General features: G+C 36.3%; 3 protein-coding genes across 3 annotated transcripts in view; 2 read left to right on the forward strand and 1 right to left on the reverse strand.

Annotated features, from left to right (window-relative positions):
- Positions 1-167: 167 nt before the first annotated feature.
- On the forward strand, positions 168-12594 carry LOC139696411 (motile sperm domain-containing protein 1-like). The gene is made up of 6 exons (XM_071595164.1): positions 168-280; positions 408-1430; positions 1599-1762; positions 3215-3408; positions 6363-6523; positions 12126-12594. The coding sequence occupies exons 2-6, from the start codon at positions 1289-1291 to the stop codon at positions 12155-12157; spliced, it is 693 nt and encodes a 230-aa protein (XP_071451265.1). The 5' UTR covers positions 168-280; positions 408-1288; the 3' UTR covers positions 12158-12594.
- Positions 12595-17647: 5053 nt separating this feature from the next.
- On the reverse strand, positions 17648-23670 carry eIF4EHP (eukaryotic translation initiation factor 4E homologous protein). Its single transcript, XM_071594861.1, has 6 exons — positions 23529-23670; positions 23348-23423; positions 23023-23265; positions 22533-22685; positions 21095-21231; positions 17648-18056 (listed from the first exon to the last, which is right to left on the reverse strand). The coding sequence occupies exons 1-6, from the start codon at positions 23546-23548 to the stop codon at positions 18011-18013; spliced, it is 675 nt and encodes a 224-aa protein (XP_071450962.1). The 5' UTR covers positions 23549-23670; the 3' UTR covers positions 17648-18010.
- A 146-nt stretch (positions 23671-23816) lies between these two features.
- Positions 23817-25544, forward strand: part of LOC139696787 (zinc finger protein Xfin-like) — a 39475-nt gene continuing 37747 nt past the window's right edge. The window contains exon 1 of the mRNA XM_071595627.1: positions 23817-23916. The gene's annotated coding sequence lies outside the window, so the exon portion shown is untranslated. The remainder of the gene's footprint in view (positions 23917-25544) is intronic.

Genomic DNA, 25544 nt, shown 5'->3' on the forward strand with positions numbered 1-25544 from the left:
CGTCATCCTAAGTATAAGGATCTCCAAGTTGAAAGGGATTTTTTCTGGAGATAATCTCATTTAATGGATTCTGAATTCAATAAGGCACGTCACGTTTTTCTGCGTTTGATGTATGTACATATGAAATGTTCAAAGATCTATGAGATGACTTAAACATAATTCTTTGGATATTGAATTTCAGCAGGTCATCCAAGACCCATTTGATTTATTAAGGATGAGTATAGACGAACTTATTTTAGTCAGGCTGAAAAATGGTCGTCGTCTCGTCGGGAAACTGCATGTAAGTGAAATTTATTAAGTTATGCCTTCTTATATATCTTAGGTTTCATCCTACTACCCAGTGCTAAAAAATTTAAAAAATATAGTTTTTTCGCATAACATCATCATAAATAATCATTTACCCATAGGCTTATGATCTTCACCTGAACATGGTTCTTGGCAATGTCGAAGAAACAGTCAAAGATATTGACATAGCTGAAGAAAGCTATGAAGAAATTTTTTCTGAGACGAAACGGGTGGTTCCAATGCTCTTTGTTCGGGGTGATGGAATTATTTTGATATCACCACCAAGAGAAAATAACGTCAATTAAGTATTTGGTTGTTTCATACAGTGGTGGTAAAGTGTTCAAATTTGCATTTTTGATCAAGTTAATTTCAAATTATCCTATGTAAGTTATAACAAGGTAGTATACCGTTTATATATATTTTTCAATGTACATGGTGATTTGAAAAAGCACTGTAAATTTTGTTTATATAATGTTTCAATTAATTTCTGCATTTTTTATGGCAACAATTTTCTAACGATCGTTGTCGATTCCACAACCATCGAGTTATGTGGACTCATTTTGAAATCTATTTATTGTCATTAAATAAAGTAGATGGGCAATATAAGTAGAATAATTTTTGGTAGTGTAACCTACATTCTTACCTGTTACGGATGCGTCAAATGTATTTTCAGTTTTCCATTTGAAGTTCTACGGGATACAGCACTGGTAAGTTATTTTTTTTCAGTTTTTCCCGCGTTATGCGCAATATAAATAGCGTAAATGTAGTTTACAATTTGGCCGGCAGAGTATAAATTGAAAACAAGTTGAAGCGCAGTACAGCTGGTAGATCTGTTTGCCCTTTAAACATTCGAAATTGTGAAAGTATTCAATATTGAATTTCATCTCCTGGCTCCTTTTTGTAAACTAGCACTTTTTATGGCCTCAAGGAGGTGCTTGCATTCACGCCTTAGTGAGGAACCTTAGTTTATCAGCCCCATGTACTGCGATTATTAGCTGCTGTTATGAAACCAGATTCTGCGTTGGATGGGAATATACCTGTCTTCGTGTTCCCATCTTCAATTAATTTTTACTTAGAAGACTACAGTTCTCACAAACAAGTATTAACCATTTACAATCCATATGAATTTCCATTGCGATTCAAGGGTATGTAAATAACATTTTTCTTTGCGATAATCTTCGTAGAAAACATGTATTATTCATGTACTTGGTGTTTGATGTGCAAATTTTATGCATTTTACTTGAAATTGAGGTTCTCTTGGCTTAGCATGTTGCAATTAATTTAAGTTTTGAATGTGTTTATCTTTCTTCCAGTTTTATGCACTGACCCTCGAAAATATAACGTAATCGACCCAGAAGGATGTATCAAACGTGGCTGTTGCATAGATATAGTCATTCGGCTTGTGGCAGTGAATCCCGCCTACCTGAATCGGGTGGATACTTTTCGTATTCAGATGCTTGATCAAGGATCGAAACAGGTTAACAAAATTTTATGTATTGGATATGAGTGACCAGACCTACGGCGTACATTTTAATCAATACAAGGAAATAAAATTCCCATTCACTTCAATTTGACCTAGTCACGATATTTAGGTAGGGCCTAGGTACTTGCTTTCACGAAACATCCGAGAGACCTATTGTCGGGTAATTGAGTGGCTTCCTGGGTACCATTGAGTATGTTGTGTATGAAACGTTTCTTTTTCATATTGTCTTTGTCTCATTTTGATTATTATATCGATTGTAACGCACATTGAGTCCTTTGAATGCCCTTTTAACAAACTGCCTGAGACGTTACTTGGTGGAAGTCTCTCATACTATGTGTAAATGATAAGGTGATGTTGCCTTACCACGAAACCATAGTCGTGACAAATAAAACTTCTAGTGGAATCTGCGAAGTTAGTCTTCCCTCATTCATGCATAGAATACTCTTATTCGTCTATAAAATTGTTCTAATTAAAAAAAAATATTGAGTAGAGTTATTTAGAAAAGTGAGCACAAGGCCGAATCAGATGCTTTGTGATTGAATTGGAGACAAAATCCCCAGTTTGTTCTCAATTTCTTCCCCATTTATCCCAAGTTTACAGTAGTCGATAAAGTTATTTTCATATTAGACAAAGATTACCATATTCAGGTCTGCTGAAGTTAGAAGACATGAGAGTACTTGTCAAGACCTTGAGAGTACTATTAAGCAATACACATAAAGACACCATAACTTTGGCAGATTGTTCATTATTGTTAAATGCAATTTACTGAAAAAATAATCACAAAGTAAAATTGGAAATAATGTTTTATAATACATAAAATAGAAAAAAATGACTATGAATGACAGCTAAGGTATCCTGCATAAATGTCAACGGTTTCAGTTTGAGGACTGCTGTCAATATTATGACAATAATTATACAATTGGCAGGGGAAGGAATGTATTTATTTAACTGCAAGCAGACAAATTATGAAATACGTTGTGCATTTTTTACATTGGCGATATTTACTCAGAAAACGAGGAATAATGACAACTTAGATATTGTGTTGGAATGATTATTAGGAGCACCTACCTTCAACTCTTTAATAATATGCAATTATTTTGGGAGACCTTGGGTCAACTGTTGAAAATCCTTCTTAAAACATTGTGATAAGAGTTGGCATCACATACTGTGAGACCCATATCCGAATGTTACACATTCTTACCAGCATCAGCTCTGTCAAGGTTTGGTTCATGCAAACTAACTGGAAGTATTGTATTAACATATTTTATATCATAGGGAGTTGGAGTTTGGCTGTAAATCTATTTATTTATGGCTAGGTATTCACTTCTTTGTGTGTCTGTAAGGCATAATATAAATTGGCCACAATGGAGCTAGCTACTGCCTCATCAGTTTTGCTTTCTATGCTATCATTTCTGAGTGTCAGGGAGAATTTATTTTTTTTCACAGATTTTGGGAAAAAGAGATGTCCTGGCAACATTTTTCCCTGGTGGGAGCCCAGAATCATCAAAGCATCCTCAAGCTGAAAATGAAGAGTTTAAGTCCTTGCCAGGGAGTGGAAATGTCAGCAGTTCATCTGCAGATCGTAGTCGTCAAGGACAACATAAGCAGAGTCATTCAGGAGATAATCGCCCTCAAGGCATGTTCTTACCTCTGCCACATGTGAAACTCACTTTAAATAAGCTCCATTGACTGACAGGATTGCTTGGCCTAATTGGGACTTCTGTAAAAATTTAATTGTGTGCAACAAGGTTTCCTTATTTAGGATGAAAGGGAGAGAATTTTCTTTTTACTCCATGGTGCTCATAATAATATTAGAAAAACTTAAAACAATTTTTCCATAGTCATTTAAACAGTCTCTGGTCCCTAAGTGAGAGAAAAGTACCAATCAGTTTGGTCTGCAGTGAAATTAAAAATAATTTAAGTCTAGTTTTTCATTTCATTATTTCACACTTCTTTAACCTTGCAAAATTCTTGCATATGTGATGATGCTATTAACATTTTTTGAAATATAGAATTAAAATTACGACTATTGATGGATAAATAGCCTAAATATAACTTTTATTTCCATAATTTTTCTAACTAAATTTTAAAAAAATATTTAAATGTACATAAATATATCCAGTCGTCTGTAATTATATAATGACAAGTACCGCTAATTGGCCTAATCTTTTTACCACATCTTGAGGACTGTTGCTCATTTTATATTAACCTTACAGCTTTTTCTCTTTGTAAACTGTAAGGTATCCTGGATAGGAGTTTCTAGTATCCACAAATGAAAGTATCTGAATTCCATATTTTCAGGTTCACTAGGAATTAATTGTCTGAATTTACACCTAATTCTGAATTTTGTTAATATTTCATCAATTTTTTGTAATCAAAATGTATTATCCCAAAGAATAATAACATTCACAGCAATTCTGCATAGAAAAAAAGTGTGGATGCCCAGAAAAACTTCTGAATATGACAATTCTTGACACCCATCTCCCACTACACTCCCAAAACCATCCACAACAGCTCCTAAACCTGACCACCATCTACAGTCCCAGTGAACACAAAATCCATAATATTATTAAAGAATTTTAGCCCCATGTTAATAACCAAGGGTCTGCGTCATCCCCCTTTGCATAGTCCCTTGGTCACCTTTAAATGACTCCCAAACTTGGGTGACATGCTGAGATTGACCAGAACCTTCCCATCAGCATATACTCTTCTTTCACTGCACTTTTCTCTATGTAACCACCTACATTTCAAGTTCTGCCATCTCCATCACCCTACAGACTCGGCTCTTATGCCCGACAGTCCTCCCTGAGTCACTTGCAATCTACAAACATTATTTACTAATTGATATGCAACTTCTGTCCCTCATTTTACATTGATAAATACACCACCACCCTCTCCACACAAAAGAACCAATGTCATTTTGCCAAATCCACCGCCTTCACCAACTATCCTATATCAAAGTATACTGCTCTCCACAATCAATCTTTCGATAATTGGCTTCTTATTAAAATACTTGAAATCCTCCCTAGATATGGAGGCAATATACAGATTAGAACGCAAGAACTGGTTCATATATGGCTAAAGATATCCTTCCTTGCTCTAGGTGTTAATGTGATCTATTGATACCCACTTTTCCTACTCCACACCTACCAATCACAACTCTTCCCCTTACTTGTCCCTCTGATCACTAACCCTCCCCCCACCCTGAAATGTTCTCACTATCTATGTTCATGCTGTCATATCCAGTCTCCCCACTCATTCTCAGCCCAATCTCTGTTCAAACCTTTCCTCCACTCTTCCTCTATTGCTTTCCCACTCCACCTCAGCAACATCCCTTCCCTCCATTTGATGAAGGCAACATGATCACGACAACATTACACAAACTCCTGTGTGAGTGTCCTATTAATGTCTTTCCATGCTTAATCATTTTCTCTGGTCATATATTTTATGACTGCTCACCAGCATTTTCGGAATGGGTAATAATTTTGATGTTTGGATGTGTAGTTGGCCAATATTGCTCATTTCCTTCTTCTGCTTATGCACATCTTTAAATTCACTGTAACTGCTCATTATGGCAATGTATGACTGCTTTCTGTGTTATCCTTCCATCGCCAGTACCAAAAATGCCTGTTCTTCAAGAACTTGGACTAAAGCATCTCTTGTATCTATTAATGATGCAGAATCTAATCAATGAGGATTAAAAAATTCCCTATTTCAAATGAAAACATTTGCTTTAGATGAGCCAGTCCTCCCTCTCATGTTGTGCGTACAGCTTGCTAAGGTCCAACTCACATCCACTAGATCTCCCTAGATTCTTAGCTCAAGGTAGGCATAGATACTCACTATGCTCACAAACTTCCTTTTAAAAGCCAACAATATCAATCACCCCTGACTTTGAACCTCAAATTCTGAACTATATATCATTGTTATGGTTAAATATTTCTCTGCAAATTAATAACATTTTTGTACCAGCTTCATTTTCGCAGTTGTTGTGCATCTCTCCGGCAAGCTGTGATAAGGTTTGAGGTGGATGTGGCTGCAGTGGTATCTGTCATCATCTTTGAAAAGTGAAAATGTATTTAGTAGAAACAACAACTTTGGTGATTTTAAGCTGTTATGAAGATTTAACATAATTATGATTTCGAGTCATTATGATATACTCAACCCAAGCAAGAGATGAAATATGATATCTAGAGAGGGTATAAGTAGCACTGCTCCAGTTTTCATGAGAACTTTGCTTGCATGTGACCAAAAAAATTAATTTAAAAACCATGGGAACTTCCCTTGAAGCCCTATTCTTTTTCACTGAAAGTGTGAATAGAACTTTGCATATGTAGTATAACTTTAAAATTTGGGAACATTTTATGCAGCTTATCATTAGCAGAATTTGTGGGATGTTAAATGGTTTGACTGTAATTTTTATTAATTGTGTAAAATACAGACCTACCTGATTCAGAGATCTATTTAAGGTCAGGATATTAGCAAATCCAGTGATGCAAGTTATCAATACAGGATGCTATTGCTTTTGTATGTCTCTGCATGAGTCCCTTTCCATGCTTGAAATTGAATGTAATCTCACTTTTATTGCAGGGAGGGTCAACAAGGCTAATGAACCAAATAAATTAATAATGCTAGGTGCAGCTGGTGTCTGCATAGCTGCATTGCTTCTGCCATTACAAGGAGACACCAAGTCCATCATACCCCCTGATCTTCATGTTTCAGTTAATTTAAAGCTCCTATGTGCTTATATATTTGGTAAGTGATTGCTGGTGCATTGATAGACATGTAGTTGTGGTGAAACATAAAGGGCTCATGATTGCATTTTTCGTGCTCACTAATGTTGCCATTATGAAATAGCTCACTCTGGGAGCAGTATTTCCAAAGATTTCTCTAATGATAAAAGTGTCAGCATTTGGTTTAATTATAATTGTTGCCAAAAATAGTGTAGTGTTATTTCAGTAAATTTTAACATAGCTAATCTGCAATAATTAAGGTTTCATTGTCAATTCAAGGCTCCTTCTACTTTAGTATAAATATTTATCAATAATTCAGCATTTCTGGTTTTTGATGAAATGAAACTTGTTTTTGTACCTTAATATACATATTTATAAAAATTCAAGCATTTTTTAGAACTAGTTATTTTTTTGTAACCTAATTATTTACTGTAACTAATGGGAGTGGCTTCATTGATCTAATATAGTACATAATCGTGGATTGTATAAATTCTCAAGTATTAAGCTAATAAGGATAATTCCTTCCAATGAAGGGTTCATTAGTATTGTTCTCACCAATCTGGGTGTGAATAATATTACATAAAATATGTAATTTATTGCCTTATTTATGACCAAATCATCTTACTTGTAACTATTACATATTTTCCACTCCAATGCATTAAACCTGCAATTAGAGGTTATAGCTGTGCAAAGGTTTGGGCTTAACTACAGTACCTAGACTGGTTAGAATTCAGCTGGAAAGGTTTTATTTGAATAAAAGATTAATTTTAGGAAAACAAGGATAATCCAGAAGGTAGGAGTGTATATAAGTAATGATAGAGAAAAGGTATCACCATGTTTTAAACATTGGTGAAATAAATACTTTAGCAGCAAAAGAAATAAATGAAATTTGGAAAATTATTAGAGAATCTAAAATTCATAAGTTATAGCTTTGTCTTAATATTGGCTTTTACTCAAAACTAGTGAATGATCGGTTTGGTTCTTCAGCTTCCAGCTCTAGTTCTTGAAATCAGAATCTCAATTTGAAAGGAATATATTAATTTCAGTACTAATAATGATCCTTAGGTTGTTTTTACACACTAAAACCTTGTGTAACATCTTAATATACACTGCAGAGTATAAAATATTCAGTGAAACACTTTCAGGGCAAAGTATCACTCTGTCTTGCCCTTTATACAATAATATTGGATGACACCAATGACTTACCTTACTGCACATGCATACAATATCCCTAAAAATTGACTTTATGCTCCATATCTGGTCCTTAAAGGAATTCATTAAGTTTTATTTTTTAATCAAATTTTTAAATTTAATTAGCCTACTTCAAAGACTACTTATACATATTGAAGCGTTGGATTTGTAATGTCGCAACTTTAAATAAAATGTATTCTATTGTTTCAGGCTTCACTTCGTGGAAGTAATTGATATCCATTGTTGAAATAGAAAGAAAGACTCGTACTTTTCCACAGATTTTATTATACGGCACGACGCGTTTCACCGACTTGCGGCATCATCAGGTACAAATTTGCAAAACAGACAGAGCAAGCATATATACCCTCAGGACAGAGTGGGGGCGGGGAGGGTTGGAAGGATTTGAGGGGGGTGGGGGCTCGCAGGTGCGTTGATGGATTGTTTTGACCATTTCCAGGCTAATTTCTCGGAGAGGAATGGGGAGGGGTATGGGAATAATTGCTCATTACAAAGTGTCCTGTTGGGGTTCACCAAGTGCCTTCTAATCTCTAATTGCTCGAGAGCGTCCATTTTTAATCCTTTTGGGAGTGTGTGTAATATCTCTGGGACAAAGTCACTGCTGTGGTTGAATTCTAGTAAATGCTTGGCGAAGAGAGAGTTGTTATTCTGATTTTTGTGACACCTAGCGTGTTCCTTGACTCGTAACTTGATATTCCTGCCGGTCTGACCGACATAAACGCTGTTGCAATCCTCGCATTTCAGTTTATAAATGCCCGATTTGAGAAGGCTATCCTGGGTGTCTTTTCCATTGGCTAGAAGTTTGGAGAGGGTTATGGGTGGGTAGAAGGCTGCTTTGAGTGAGGTGGGTAGGCAGTTGGAAATCCTATATGAAAGATCTCCCAGAAACGGGATCGAGCACCACTTAAAATCTTTAGATACTGCGGGCTGAGATACGAAAATGCTTTTTATGGCCATTGCTTTTTGTTTTTTCCGTAGTAATTTGTCAACTAGTTTGGGGTTGAAACCATTGTTGGTAGCTATATTAGTGATATTCACGAGTTCAATTTTGAAGTTTTTGGGGGAAAGGGGGATGTGTAGGAGGCGGTGGATCATGGAGTGGAGGGCTGCGTGTTTGTGTGAAAATTGATGTGCGGAATCATTAGAAATTATATGGTCTGTATATGTGGGTTTCCTATAAATTGCAAATTCGTGTCTATTATCCCTAATTGTGATTGTCAAGTCGAGGAAGTTGATGGTGCTGTTGACGTCTTTTTCCATGGAGAAGGAGATATTCCGATGAAGAGTGTTTAGGAAATTAAGGAAGGAGTCTAACTGTCGGTTGGTTCCGGTCCATAGGCATAGTATATCGTCCACGTAACGAAACCAATAGCCCAGGTTTTTGTTATGCTGATTGTCAGCATTAAAAAGATGTTCTTCTACAGAATTGAGGAAGACTTCGGCTAGGAAGGGGGACAGTGGGGAACCCATAGCTAACCCATCTGTTTGGCTGTAAAGGGTGTGGTTGAAACTAAAATAATTCTGGCTAACTGTCATTTTGATGAGGGGGACCAATTCGTCTGAGATATTTTGGGCAATGGTGGAATCCTTGAGTAGTTCTTCCACCCTAAGCAAAGTTTCCGATATTGGTACGCAAGTAAATAAATTGCTAATGTCGAAGGAGACTAGCCTCGCTTTTTCCGGGACATCAATATCTTTCAATTTTCGGGCTAGTTCTATAGAGTTTTTAACTCCATATTTAGGTTTAAAACCTGTGAGATCTCGGAGCAAAACGTCTAATTTTCGTGCCAGAAGGTGTGAAGGGGCGGACACAGCTGAGATGACAGGCCGAATAGGTATGGCTTTTTTGTGTAATTTGGGGAATCCGTACAACCTGGGGGCGGAGGGGTTCATTTGGATTAAACTAAATTTTTCCCTAGCATTTAAAAACTTACACTTGAACACAGCACGTTTCACTTCACTTTGGAAACTCGCGGTTGGGTCTTTGGATAACGGAGTAATAGGATTGTTGTTGATGAACTCAAGGCACTTTTCCACATACACTCGTTTATCCAACACTACGACACTAGATTCCTTGTCAGCTTTCTGGATGATGAGGTCTTCCTTGCCAATAGTCTTCTTCAGGCGTCGGAGACACCCAGGATAGCCTTCTCAAATCAGGCATTTATAAACTGAAATGTGAGGATTGCAACAGCGTTTATGTCGGTCAGACCGGCAGGAATATCAAGTTACGAGTCAAGGAACACACTAGGTGTCACAAAAATCAGAATAACAACTCTCTCTTCGCCAAGCATTTACTAGAATTCAACCACAGCAGTGACTTTGTCCCAGAGATATTACACACACTCCCAAAAGGATTAAAAATGGACGCTCTCGAGCAATTAGAGATTAGAAGGCACTTGGTGAACCCCAACACGACACTTTGTAATGAGCAATTATTCCCATACCCCTCCCCACTCCTCTCCGAGAAATTAGCCTGGAAATGGTCAAAACAATCCATCAACGCACCTGCGAGCCCCCACCCCCCTCAAATCCTTCCAACCCTCCCCGCCCCCACTCTGTCCTGAGGGTATATATGCTTGCTCTGTCTGTTTTGCAAATTTGTACCTGATGATGCCGCAAGTCGGTGAAACGCGTTGTACCGTATAATAAAATCTGTGGAAAAGTACGAGTCTTTCTTTCTATTTCAATAATGGATTAAATAAAATGGTTAAAAATAGTTAAGAAATAGATAATTCTTGGCTGTTGGCAGTAATGAAAATAAATGGTCTCCTCCATTCAGATTAATCATAATTATTTTATTTGCATAATCAACAAAAATTTTATTTTATTATATGTATAATTGGGTTAATGTGTAATTTATATGTCATAAGTTTCATAGATTTGGCTGTAGAATAATGCCTGCAGCAACCATTGCAAGTTGAAAAATTCTCAGTTCACCAAAGACACTGATGGAGGTTTTATATGGTGAGCAGTGTGCTGCATTGAAATTTTGCTTTCCTCTGAACCCATCCAAGGGCTATTCACTGCTAGGGGTGGTTTATTGAGTCTCTTCATCCTTACAGTGCAGCTAGAAGATGATTTGAAAAGGTTAAAGAGGGGAGGCTATTAATTTCATAGGAAAGTTGATACAGAGCTCTAGGTATTTGCTCTAACAGAAGTAAATATTGACCCTGCTGCTGCCATTTTAAGAGGATATAATAAGTAACATTAAGAGCTCTATTAGAAAAGTGAAAATTTCATTGGTCTCCCCCACCAGTTGGTGAAAGAAAAATGTCGCATGAAGCCTGTTTCTGTGCAGTGCGCTCCACAAACCCAATTTGATTATTTTGCAAAAATCAGTGTGAAATGTTCCTCATCCTCTATCTAGTTCAAACCTAGTCAGAAGTTACTTTATCCTGTTCCCCAGCATGAAGAAACACCCCTGCGGAAAGAAGTATACATTATCAGAAGCAGGTGTAGGCAAACTGAACATGTTTCTACTTGCAACCACAGCCACTAATGCTATACTTGCTGGAGTGAAATCAATTGAACTACCTGTTTAAATGTAGGTTTTGGACTGTTCCAGTTAACTATTTGCTTCTAAATATCATAAGAACTTCCTCCTTCCTGGCCATACATTATTTATTTATTTATGTCTTCGTAACTTCCGTCTGCCTTCATGCTGTCTAAAAAGCCTACTCTCTTCTTTCACCTTCTATTCTCTCTTCAATTGAGGCCTTCAACATCCCAAAATTTTTCAGTATTTCCTCCATCTACTTGTAACTTCCTCTTCTCACCCACCCCATTTAAAACCTCAATATTTGTCTTCTCTGTCCAACTTATTTCCTCTGTAAACTAGCAGTGTAACAATTTTTTTTACTAATTATACAAATAAAAAAATATGAATGCACTTAAAGGAATAGCTCTCTTTTACATTTGATTTGCCAGACATTTTTTTAAAATTCTCATAAAATCACGTTTGCCAGGTCTCACTAGTATATAGGTGAAATACCTGTGCAGTCCACTTGTGAATGCATTCTTATAATTTTCGTTTGAGCTCTTTAGTTAGTGTTTATTACAGACGAGTGCTGAGGGGTAAGTGGTGGTTTACCATGCATGTATTCACAAAATGGACAAATCCATATTTTATGTTTTCAGGCTTAACTTTGTAGAACTCCATTATCACTGAAGTAAAAAAAAAACGTACCTTTCCACTAAATTTTTTATTAGGTATGACTAATTTCAATGTATCGGCGACATCCTAGGGTACAAAGTTACTCTTGCAGGTCGATTATGGAGAAATCCATTTAAGATGCTTAATTTCAACGTTTAAGATGTTCCATTTAAGACTGGGAATTTTCATGCCTTAATGTAGATTTAAAATGTGCATAATGAAGGTCATGCATATGCTGATTTTTAAATTTCTTTTTCAGGTGTTTTGACAATTTTGATTGTGAGGTCCTGACCTTAGCTAGAAATGTAGCAGAAAAGATTTCGGCATCATTTTAAAACCAGATCTGGCTGTTTGAAAATCCCTAATTGAAGACTGTGTTGGTACAATAATTTGAAATTGGGAGTACGTGCTGCTGTACATTGTGTACTTCAAGAGTTTTTCTAGTGATTTATCAAGCCTTGCCTGAACAAACACATTTAAAACCTTCCGAGTCGTTTTGGGCTAATTTGTGAGTCAGGGAGTGAATCACTACAGATTTCAAGGACTTGGCCATTATGAATGATAAAATAATATTTAGGTGGTGCTTTTTGTAAAGTTTTACTCATGTTACTTATTGTTTTACCTGCTATTGAATGAGCCAATTTATGATTCCTTTGTAAGGATGATACTCCTGCATTGTTTTCAATTTTTATTCTTTTATTGAAATAAATTTATATATTACTTGTGAACATTATGAAATTTATAGATGCTTGACCGTTCAATTTTTACAATTCCTCCATCTGAAAGCTGTTATGTACTTATTATATATTGAAGGTCGCCCCTTATGAATAAAGTTAATTCATTAATGAAAATAAGAGAAAAGAAATTTTAAAGGTGATAAATAATATCATTCATTAATTATGCAAATAAGTTCTCTAATGTGTAATTGAACTCTCAATACATGTAAAATAAAAGTAGTTGGGTGTATGGTTCAAATAGGCGAACCACCAAAATACAAGGTCAATCTGAAAACTAACCAGCCATGCGATATTTTGAAATAAATAATCTACCTAGAACAAAGAGGTCTTAGTCCCCTTCGAAGTACTCCCCTTGGAACCTCGCGCACATCCCAGAATTTCTTCCACTTTTCAAACCATGGGCCAAGTCCTTTCTGGAAATGATCATCAGTCGCTTTGTTGTATGCCCCTTTATCTAGTCAACATTATTGGGAAGACTGTGCTTTTGTTTCAGGGTTTTAGCCGTAAACCCAGACTCATCTCCAGTTATGACCTATTTTTTAGAAAACCTGGGTCATCATTTGTGGCATGGAGCAAGTCCTCGGCTTCCGTAGTACAAAATTCTTGACATTGATGAGATAAAAGCATATGTGATGAGGCAGCTGATGACTTCTGGAAAAGGACTTTTCCAATAGTTTTCAAAACTGGAAGAGATGCTGGTATAAGTGTATGAGGTCCTGAGGGGAGTACTTCAATGGGACTAAAGCTTGGTTGTCATAGGTCTGCTATTTTTCCCAAATATTGCATGGCTGAATCCTTTCTGGACAGATTTCGTATAAGTGGTTAACCACCTCAGTAATGAGCCTGATATTTGGTTTGATAAGTGAAGTAAAAGTGCACTTCTCCTTGAGTCAAGCACTGCATGAGCAGAGTAGGAAGGGGCAGTTCCTTGTTCTGCATAGTACCTCAGAAATCATACAGATTTAGTGAAGTTATATGAAGGATCTCAGTTTTTCCCGGCGTATTGTATTCAGGAAGTTCTCTCGGGTTTCCCACCGGGTCAGCGTGGTGTGCACCGACGTTTCGACGGCTAACTCTGCCATCGTCTTCAGGGTGAAGTGCAGAGCAATGAATTCGCCATGTATTTATACCCTGTCGTAGGGTCAGGTGTCCTCCGATTGGTCCGATGTGTTCCCAAGTGCCGAGCCGCCCCGGTGACGTCTCGTACTTTCAATTTTTCTCAGCACAGGTCTCCACGTGCTGCTGATCTGGAAGCCAGTGTCCCTGTTGAAGGTATTCTGTCCTTCCAGTCGGATTTCCACGGCTTCCTTCGCCACTCGGTCCCAGTAGCCGTTCGTGTGACAAAGTCTTTTGGTGCTCCCCCAGTCAATCCGATGACCATGCGTGATGCTGTGTTCGGCGACTGCAGACTTCTCAGGGTAATGGAGTCTGATGCATCGCTCATGCTCCGTTAGTCGCTTTTCAATTGTGCGGCCAGTCTCCCCGATGTATACCTGGCCGCACTCACACGGGATCCGGTATACCCCCGGCACCTTCAAACCCCGTTCGTCTTTTGCCGTGCCAAGGAAGTTCTTCAATTTTCCTTGTGGCTTGTGGATGGTTTCCACTTTATGTTTCCTTAGTATCCTGGAGATTATCCCGTTGCCAGGGTCAGCATCCCCTTTGTTTCCACGGTATCCCATAAGATCTCCAGGATACTAAGGAAACATAAAGTGGAAACCATCCACAAGCCACAAGGAAAATTGAAGAACTTCCTTGGCACGGCAAAAGACGAACGGGGTTTGAAGGCGCCGGGGGTATACCGGATCCCGTGTGAGTGCGGCCAGGTATACATCGGGGAGACTGGCCGCACAATTGAAAAGCGACTAACGGAGCATGAGCGATGCATCAGACTCCATTACCCTGAGAAGTCTGCAGTCGCCGAACACAGCATCACGCATGGTCATCGGATTGACTGGGGGAGCACCAAAAGACTTTGTCACACGAACGGCTACTGGGACCGAGTGGCGAAGGAAGCTGTGGAAATCCGACTGGAAGGACAGAATACCTTCAACAGGGACACTGGCTTCCAGATCAGCAGCACGTGGAGACCTGTGCTGAGAAAAATTGAAAGTACGAGACGTCACCGGGGCGGCTCGGCACTTGGGAACACATCGGACCAATCGGAGGACACCTGACCCTACGACAGGGTATAAATACATGGCGAATTCATTGCTCTGCACTTCACCCTGAAGACGATGGCAGAGTTAGCCGTCGAAACGTCGGTGCACACCACGCTGACCCGGTGGGAAACCCGAGAGAACTTCCTGAATGAAGTTATATGTGTTTTGAAGTATTACCCAGATTTAACCCAGGCACTCCAATCAGCTCCCAAGCACTCTTTGCGCGGTAACATGCATGGGTTCAAATTTGTTTCAGTTTTACCTTCAAATGTATATACTAATAAAAGGAACAATAAGTCAAATGCTACTTTAATACCATTTCTGCATGCTACAAAATGTCTTTTTCATTAAAAATACTGTTTTTCAGTTTTATTCAGGGAAGATCATGGCCTGGAGATGCCTTAATCTCAAATTGGTAGGTTTTTGTTGTTGGTGTTACTCATGGTGAGTTTATACATCAAGTTGTCTTATTGATCAATGACCTTATTGTCTTTTCTGACACCATTCTTTACCAATTTTCTCTTTAATATGTTATCTTAATTAATAATGAACATTTGTATTTTTACATCATGTAATCAAAACTGAGTCCTATTGATTTTGTGCTTTAAAGTACAGGAAACTTAATAAAATTGGGAAATCAAACCAAAAGAAGACAATATGATCAGACACACCATGATTCATCTTCAATGACTTTATGATTTAGCCCACACTTAAAGACTCCTCTAGAGAGTGTGTTTTAGTATTGGCTTACACACACTGTTTGGAGCTCAATGCTTGGGAACTTTGATGGGATATATTTTAAAGATGTTAATGTACATGACATTTTGTGGGATATGGATGGATACCTTTGTTATACTTTCATAGTTACATTACAATTGAGTGACATAAATAGGGGTAACATTTCACGTATTTAGGAAGTGTGTTGGAGGATGGCAGGCAGTGTAGTAAGGACATAACGATATGCATATTTAAGTGCTTCATTGCATTATGCAATGAAGTGCTTACAATAACGTGGGAGTTGATGGCAAGTGCCTTAAGTAAAGATGTGAAGCAAGTACTACATAAAACTTCAATACAGAGATTTATTTTGTATACCGCAGAAACACTATTATTGAGATATGAGGATAAACGTGAGTGAAGGCTTTCCAGTAGAAAGGAGAAAATCAAACGGAAGGAAAGAAAAATGCATAAATGAAGCTCTAGGCATGAGAGGTGAAGAGAGAAAGCTGTAGGGCGTATTTCGAAAAAGACGGGACAAGTGGATACAGGAGATACTGAGAGGCAATGAGAAGCTAAAAGCGGTGATAATGGGGAGAAAACTGGAAAAGCAAGGTAGAGGGAGGAACAGAATGGGCATTTGTGATAGAATTTAGGGAGAGAAAAAATATTCAGAGTTAACAATGAGTTATAGTAAATTTAAGTATGGGATATCCGATATTTTGCGTCGTTCGTTAGGCTTTACAAGCAATGTAGTGTATAGTGCCACTATTAATACTCTAAGAATTTTATTTTATGTCATCCATATGATTTTCCTTTAGGAATTAAGTTTCTCAATGCTTGCCTTAGGGTTGACCAAGCAATGTTGAGATACTCTTTACTCTGAAAGCTAATTCATTTTTTTCCAATCAAGTAAAGCAAGTGTGATCATGGAAGAATTCCACAATGTTTAAGGTTTACTCGAAGTTGCATCAGAATGGTGAAGCCAATAGTAATACATCATTCATTCATTCCATTGGTAGACCAGGTCTCAACTTTTCAACCATTTTTCCACCAAAATGGATTTCCATAAAATGTCTCCATCAACTAATAAGTATGATCATACCATATAGTGAAGAGAGGGAAGCACTTATCCTACTCCCACTTTACAATCACTTTGTGATTGGTCATGAAGGGTTTACTTATGGTATGCAGGTAGAATCCTTTGACCTCAGAGTTGCACCAGGTGCATCATCCAAAATAGGTGCTTATTTTGGTTTAGCATCTATATCACATTTGAAATATTATGAATTGTTTCATTCCAGCCCCACCAATGATTTTTTAGTTTAATTTTCATAGTTGCAATTTCAAAAAATATTTCATGATTCTTTGAGGAATCATTAAGTTTCACCTTTGAGTTAACTCTTACGCTAGGGATGATTGTCCTCAGTAACTTCATCTCTCATTGTCAAACTCAAATAGTCATGTGAAAATAAGTTTTTAATGTGAAAAACACAACTTTCTTATTTAGAGCCAACATATTTATTTTCACCTTCAAAATAATAGTCAAGGATAATCTTACAAAGAAAGACTATTAATGAAGGTAATAGTTTTAATGCCTTCTTTGTGACATAAAAATGAAAAATATAATTACAACTGTCTCATGGAAGCAAATAATTCAACAATAACCAAACTGCCTTCGCATGGCATTGAAGATATAATCTTTAACAGCTTAAAAATGTCTTGAGAGAGATCTCTTTAGAGGATAGAAATTGAAAGTATACATCTATTCATGAAATAAAGACACAAAGATCATGAAGGTATAAAATGTTAAAATTCAGTCACGGGAAGTTTTCCAAAAAGTAAATGCATGCAGCATGATTACATTTTCTTCCCCTTAAAGGCATTCACAAATAAAAAATCTTCCAAATTACCGAACCAATTCTGATGAAAACCTTTAAACCACTGGAAAGACATCTGCAAAGTACAGTCATTCCTAGTGTTCAACACTGGAGAATTTCTTAGCACCACACACTCAACGTACACAATACCTATGCAAGCCACACTTAATGAATTCACTGTTGATTTGTATACACTATTATCAGTTGGCAAACACGGATAAAATATACAACACTAAAGATCTTGATGGATTGGTTGGGAAAATCACAAAAATAATAGTTAAGGAGGACACTAAACAATACTGGAGAATTTTTACTGAGGCAAGAGGTGCATCGAATGAGAAATATTTCCTGTAAACAATCAGGAATTCAACACTGTCAGAGGAAAAAGCTGCACAGGAAACCAAAACTTTGGAATAACTTAAGAAATATGCCAAACCATGCAGAGAATGTTGAGAAATAAACGTTTAGGAAGACACTCACAAGAGCTAAATTCAAAAATTAAAAGCTATGTCTGCCATCTGAACTCGTTCAAATTTTCATTAAATGTGCTTGGCAACAATGTTTCACCATAAATGTTGCTGTTATCATTTCCTCATCTTTATGTTTCACACAACCCTAATTCACTCTCCTCTACATGGTTCAGGTCCCTCACTTGTGTTTTGGATCCAAAATTGGTTTGTTCATTGGCCGAAAACTGAAATAAACATTTTAGAATGCAATGAATTATCATTTATAAAATATGAAACAATGATTTAAAAGTTGACTGTGGTGTAGTTAAATACCAAAGGTAGATAATCAGAAATATGGTAAACTCTCGATTATCTGCACGTGAATTACTCATTTTGCAGAATATCTGCGTTTCTCTCTTTCCAGCAACCTTTAATGAAATACATTCTTAAAGATAATTAAATACTTAGAAAATTTTACATACCTTTTTTAAAAATACAAGTTTAAAATATCTGGGCTACTTCTTGAACGTTTTCAATTTCAAAAAATCGAAACTAGACAGTAGTATTTAATATTTTTGTCTAAGCTTTTTTTTGCTATCCATACTTTCTCATTATCGCCTCCCTTGCATTTATTACCCCTGAGAATTCCAAATTCTCCAGTAGCTGAACAAATACATAGTTTTACTATGCAACAAATAAGTGATTCACTAACCACACTGCATTATTTTAATTGGCATTACATGACGAACATGAATCCCCATCAACAATTATTTTATAAAATTCATCCTTTCCCAGTTATTTGTTTTTTTCTTAGCTTACAAGATTGGTTTAGGTTTTTTAGGTAAATGGTCACTTACATGTTCTTTTAAATTTATAATTCCACCCTTATATAAAATGGCTGACATACATTTTTTTAAATGTACTTTCCATGGCTAAAAAACTCAAATAAATCATATGGAATGACAAAGGAGAGTCACTGTTTATATCATGGCCATATTTTCCCATTTTTTATTTTGGTTATCCATGTTTTTCAATTACCCATGCTTCATTGTCCATCCCTTAGCACAGATAATTGAGAGTTTACTGCATAATTAATAGATGATAAAGAGGAAGAGTATCACACAGTGAATGCTCAATTAAATAAGCTTGATCAAATATTAAACAAGATAAAAATGGTATCATATTAATGAAATGTATAATAAAAAAGCAATGAGCCATATAATTTGTCCACAGTATGATAATAAATAACTATAATAAATAATGATAACATAATTATTAATGACTTTAAATCAGTGAAATTTGCAAATACACAAGAAACATAATTTTTTACACAGACTCTCAATTTTTAAATTCTCTATATGTTCATACAAGATTGAAATAGACAAAAAGACATTTTCAACAAGCGAGAAAAAGTTAACTATTTGCAAAGTGCATCTGTTAATTTATTATCTTTTTAGGAAGGGTGCTACAAGGCTAATGATGATCATGGGCTAGATAGTTATCATAGAGCTAGACATATGCCTAGATGACATCTTGAATTCAAATATTGTGCCGGTCACAATGACTCTAAAAAAAAGTACAGTTGCAGCATAACAAGCCAATTTTGTAAAAATGTTTAATACAATAGACCAATACAGTATTATTGATATTTTGACAATGTTTTTTCAGACACATTTCCTGTATTGATTGCAACATAGAATTAATGGGCAAAGAGACAACTTCTCTTTTGAAATAAGCTTTAAAAAAATACTCTTCCAAAATTCATAGAAACTGTGGCAGGTGCCACAACATGAACATTTAATGAAATCATCTGCTAATACGCATAGCAATGCAACAATTTCAACGTGTAAAATTCATTCCCTTGAATGGGATCACCAGTCAAAGCAGACAATTCTTACACCATGAAATGTTGCATTATATTCTACAGAAAATACATCAACATTATTATTTTTCAGGCCATTCCTGGGAGTAATCCTGCATAGAAACATGTCCTGGGAGGAACACATTTACAAATTGCGTAAAAAGTTAAGCTCCCTATGCTACCTCATCAGAAATATTAGATATTCTGTAAATTTAGAGGTCCTTCTATCCATTTACTACAGTGAATTTTATTCTCGTGTTACTTTTAGTATCCTCTTCTGGGGTTCCTCTCCCCATATGGGCATAATCTTCAAAATCCAAAAAAGGATTTTGTATATTCCTCTCGGGTCCTCCACCGGGTTATATCGTCCATATCGGCTGATGTTTCTATGTCCGACTTGGTCATCGTCTTCAAGGATTCTGCAAACGACATTCAGAATCCTTGAAGACGATGGCCGAGTCGGACATCAAAACGTCAGCCGATATGGACGATATAACCCGGTGGAGGACCCGAGAGGAATATACAAAGCTGATACGCCGGGAAAACACCAAATCTTTTATCAAAAGAGGAGTATATGTACTATGAGCAATGCTCCTTGCGATGCACCATGAAAACCTCTCTTCAAAAGACTTGGTTTATTAGCAGTACCACAGCACATATATATTTAATGTCATCTTACATGCAAAGAATAATATTTCCCAGTACAAGTCCAACCACAATTACCATAGTCACTATACAAGGACCTGCAATGACCTGCACCAACCATTAGTCAGAACACACAATACTGCTCATGGGCCCAAAGCAATGGGCTTAAGGTTATTAAATAAACTTCCCCATGAAATCAAATATGAAACAAAAGTACCAGTTTTCAAGGAAAAACTGTATTGTTAAAAAATAATATGTTCTATTCTGTAAATGAATACCTGGAACTGTCGCTACGCATCAATTCCGGCTTAACCAATTAATATGTAATTATACTATTGTATTGGCATGTAATAAATGTATTGTTATTATTAAATTCACTTTAAAATTACCCTAATTCTTGTACTTATAAAGCCACAATCACACTGCCTAAGAGCCAAGACCACTCCCACAGCAAAACCTGGAAATCACCCCGGTAATGTGGTAGGCTCACAATGAGGCAAATTTACATTTGGAGCTTTTATGGTGACCAGGTTTTTTATTATCATTTCTTTAGAGAAACTAAGTAAAATAAATGGCATTTTGGCATACAGTTAAGTATATACAATAGATGCATACCACCTAATCTTAAAAATCATCAGCAAAAGAATGACTATGGAATGAAGAGTTGACTTTAAGAGCAAGAGAACTGACTTTATTTTTCAAATTTTCCATCTTTCAAGAATGCTGTCAAGACAAACTATATCTACAAGAGCTGTTCAATATTTTGAATCCACTTACTTTCTGTTTTCATTATGTGTTTTGTACTCCATTGTGGCGATCGGAGGAAGATTAAGTACACGTCTCAAGGTGTCCCTAATCCTCACTGTTGTAAATTGGTCAGAAGAAGATTTGTTCCAGACAGATATTAAATCCTCCTGTGGACAAATATTAAGCTCATCATTTTAACAGCAATGCAAATAATCATTCTTGTATGTTATGAAATTAAATGATGACTGATATCAAGGAAATTAATATATTTCAGTAAGAATATTTGGATGAAAGCATTTCTTTCATTGAACACCAAGTTATAAATGCGGGAAAATGAAACACTTTCTCATTTACCATAAGAAAATTGGGAAAGATTTGCGGAGATTCGTTCTAGGTGCACCAAGATGTTTTTACTGATAAAAACAATGTGTATTTCCAGATGAAAACTTCAGTGAGCAAAAGTTACTGCAGTGGATTGTTACTGCACAAATTATAGAAGTACATAGAATTATAAAGGCATAATGGGATACTACTGCATACATTTTCAAAATACTCAACATAACAGAAGTTTTGGAATGCTGTATTCGCTAATCATTAGATTATAGGATACATGAATGAGCTTGATTTTTATGGAGTAATATTAATTAACTTATTTATCATGCTAAAGCTGGAAGCTATTGGGAAAAGTATCATAGAGAATAACATAGTGAAGTATCATAGGCTGAATCATCACAGGATTAATTGTATTTATTTTTTTTGGCTGAATTCACGCTAGAATTTCATCCAGTGTCTTCAGGTATGTAAGATTTTGCAAACCACATACAAGGAAAATAATAGTGACTTTACTCCTGAGAGTTTACACCATGAGGAAGAGGGACATAGCTACACACACTCAATTGACTGGAGATAAGAAGACATTTGGGAGATAGGAATCTTACCAATGATGTGTGTTCGAGATACTACCCATCTTAGGAACTACTCCTGTCCTTGACCAGTTCATTCAAAATCTCCTAATCTATCAAAACACTTTTTTCCACTAATTGAGTATTAATTAACTAACTCTCTCAACAACCAACTCACCCAATACAGCACATATTCAGTTTATTTTTTCATCAGGATTATGCCAATGCTAAACTATGAAAGTTCTTCTGCCAGGATTCAAATCTTTAGCTTATTAAGTATGCATGCTACTTACATGATTTGGTAAGCAGGCTTATGTGTACAAACAGTAATAAATATTCTTCCAGTGAACTAGCAACGTATAACATGTGCATGAATATTTAAACAAAATAATAGAGTCAGAGACTAAAAATATATCAGACCACACACATTTGCCAGAGGCAATTGGTAATCTGCAGTGTACTGAATTACAATATATTTTATCACAGTAAAACTGGCAGGTTCTATTTATGATAAAATTAACTGTTTTACCTCTAGAAATTGTAAATAGTAACGATAATTTAATTACCTGAAGTCTAATGGAAACGACTGCACCACAAATCTCCTCTCCGACCATAAACTGTTCCCCCAACATTGCCAGTACCAAGTTTTCCCAACATCTCGATGCCAGGCCTTTTCTTAGTCGAACAATCCACTTCCCCCCTCTGTGGTTTGCTTCATCCTACACAAAATGAAACGCTTCGTGCTCAGCATTCGTAATTCAAGAGCTTAATGGTAAAGACATCGTAATAAAAATATATTAGGGCTAAGCCGATATTTAACAACATTTTGCCATTACGATAACATCATTAAACAAGTTACAATAACTATTTCCACTGAGTCAAGATGCTGTTTATGGTCGAGCATGCTCTGCTGACACGTAAACAATCGAAACATGCCAGTTCAACAAACCTTTCCAATTACACATTATATTTGTAAAAATATGTGTAACAATGTTCGAGCTTTGCTCCACTCTCATTCATTATTATTTCTATTATCAACTGAGAAACACAATTTACCTCCCATATTGGTTTGATTCCCTCTTTAAATAAGTGAAAATCACTAAAAATAGGAAGCTCCGACGGCCTGACCAAGTGACTGTAGAGTGTCCAAAACTGCTCAACTGTCATAAAGTGCCCAATGAGTTTTAAGTTTTGAGCATAACTATGCGTAGGCGCTAATTTGCCTGGTGAGCGCCGACTAAACCACATTGCATATTTATACTGGAGTCTATGTTCACCAAGAGGCACTTCCAAAGGCGGCTTTAAATAAGAGAAAAGAATTGAACATTAATAATAATTCTTTACAAGCAAATTATGCAGTATTACTTTGCTACAATCTTACCAAAGAATCAAACTCGGATTTTTGGTTGTCCTTCGCATTTGTTTCCTCCTCACCACTGTCATCACTACTTTTAAGCCTAAAGAGAATATATCAAAGAATTCAATCCAATACAAAACAATAAAAACATTGCCATGCATAAGTGTGCACTGTGGTGAAAAGATGTAAAACAACTCTCACTTACGCATCAAATTTGTTAGACATGTTGATTTATAATAAATACTATAGTCAAATAACAGGTAAGATATGTACAAGAAAATAGATTACACTAAAAAATCACTTCGTTTCTCTATACAACTCAACCGAACGGGAATTCTCTGGTTGACTTTCTCTTATGTTTTGTTTCTTAGTTTCGCATGTGCCCACCTCGCTTTAGGAATGCGCTTAAGGTTATTCATTCTGTTCTCAAACCGATTTTTGAAAGGAGAATTAAGAAAGTTCGTAGGACATGTAAGTTAAACATTATTGAGGGAATTAATCGCTACAGAGTGAGATCGTGTCATCATAATTTAGACCTATGGATGCGATATTCAGAGGAAAAAATCTATTTGACATTGCTCAATTTCACGCTGGTAAATATTTTTGAAATTAAATAAGGTCATCTTACTTGATTTCGACTAAGCGCAGTACACTTACGGTTGGGAAAATTTTTAAATTCCAGAAAGCTTCCTGTCTGTGATTTATAATAACGGGTTAATTGTGATAGTCCATTTGGGTGAAAGCATTGGAGTACAGATGGCAATCATTTTGCACGTAGCATGGGATTAAATATGTAATGAAACCGTGCAAATTTAAGCCGTTTAAAAATCGGTGTTCAGTGATTGATATTTATTATTATCATATTTAATTGCTGGCATCCCATTTATTTTTCAGCTTTCAGACAAGACAAAGTTACCATAATTGATAAGTTTTTAAGCCGTTTCCTTTATCTCGTTCCAAATGGTGTTATAATCCTCTTTTTAGATGCCTGTTGTAATACTTAACTTCGGAAGATTCAAACTATGAGTGTATTTCATATCCTCGTGTATATTGTCGTTCATTTTGTGTGTGTTCCTATGCATACCCCCATTGCCTGTTGTTTTGTCATACTGTTCCTTCATTAGTATTTCTGGTTGGTCCAATTTTGTTTTTCGAACAGGTGAAGAATTCTATTAGAAACTTAACTGTGTTTGACAGTTCAGATTTGGTGCTTAAGTTAGAAAGGCTTTTACTGTTCTTGCACATTGTAGTAGGCACAGGTTTATTCTTTAAGATGGTCAATCCTCAATATAATTGATTTGACACCATGTGATTGAATTGTGTGTGCTGCAAATACCAAATTATTGTGATTACTTGTGCATGAATCATGTTTCTGTGATAACTATGTAACTCGAGTGCATTCATATTTCAAATTAACCAAACAACTTAGTGCTCCGTAACATCTACAGTCCTAGTTCCACGCATTTCAGTCTCCATGTTGAAAGCCATTTATTTTCCAGCTTGCACACTCATATAACATAGCACTGTTTTTGAGGCATTAAGGTAGTATTTGATTTAAAGTATCTCCTGATCTGGCGGAAAAACTTAGATATAAATTCAGGGAGTATAACAGGTTACAGGGTAGAGCACTATTATAAAAAAGGAAACTACTCGTTTTATATTTGTGCAAACCTGTGTGTTAATATCAGTCCCTACAAGAATGTTTCATGAGTTGTAATGTATTGGCCTAGGGTAGGTTTTTGATGGACCTTGGCACTATACACTACATTGCTTGTAAAGCCTAACGAACGACGCAAAATATCGGATATTCCGTACTTAAATTTACTATAACTCATTGTTAACTCTGAATATTTTTTCTCTCCCTTAATTCTATCACAAATGCCCATTCTGTTCCTCCCTTTACCTTGCTTTTCCAGTATTCTCCCCTTTATCACCGCTTTTAGCTTCTCATTGCCTCTCAGTATCTCCTGTATCCACTTGTCCCGTCTTTTTCGAAATACGCCCTACAGCTTTCTCTCTTCACCTCTCATGCCTAGAGCTTCATTTATGCATTTTTCTTTCCTTCCATTTGATTTTCTCCTTTCTACTGGAAAGCCTTCACTCACGTTTATCCTCTTATCTCAATAGTAGTGTTTCTGCGGCATACAAAATAAATCTCTGTATTGAAGTTTTATGTAGTACTTGCTTCACATTTTTACTTAAGGCACCTGCCATCAACTCC

This window comes from Hetaerina americana, unplaced genomic scaffold (genome assembly GCF_022747635.1).
Source record: "Hetaerina americana unplaced genomic scaffold, ioHetAmer1.1.p SCAF_7, whole genome shotgun sequence".
Lineage (NCBI taxonomy): Eukaryota > Metazoa > Arthropoda > Insecta > Odonata > Calopterygidae > Hetaerina > Hetaerina americana.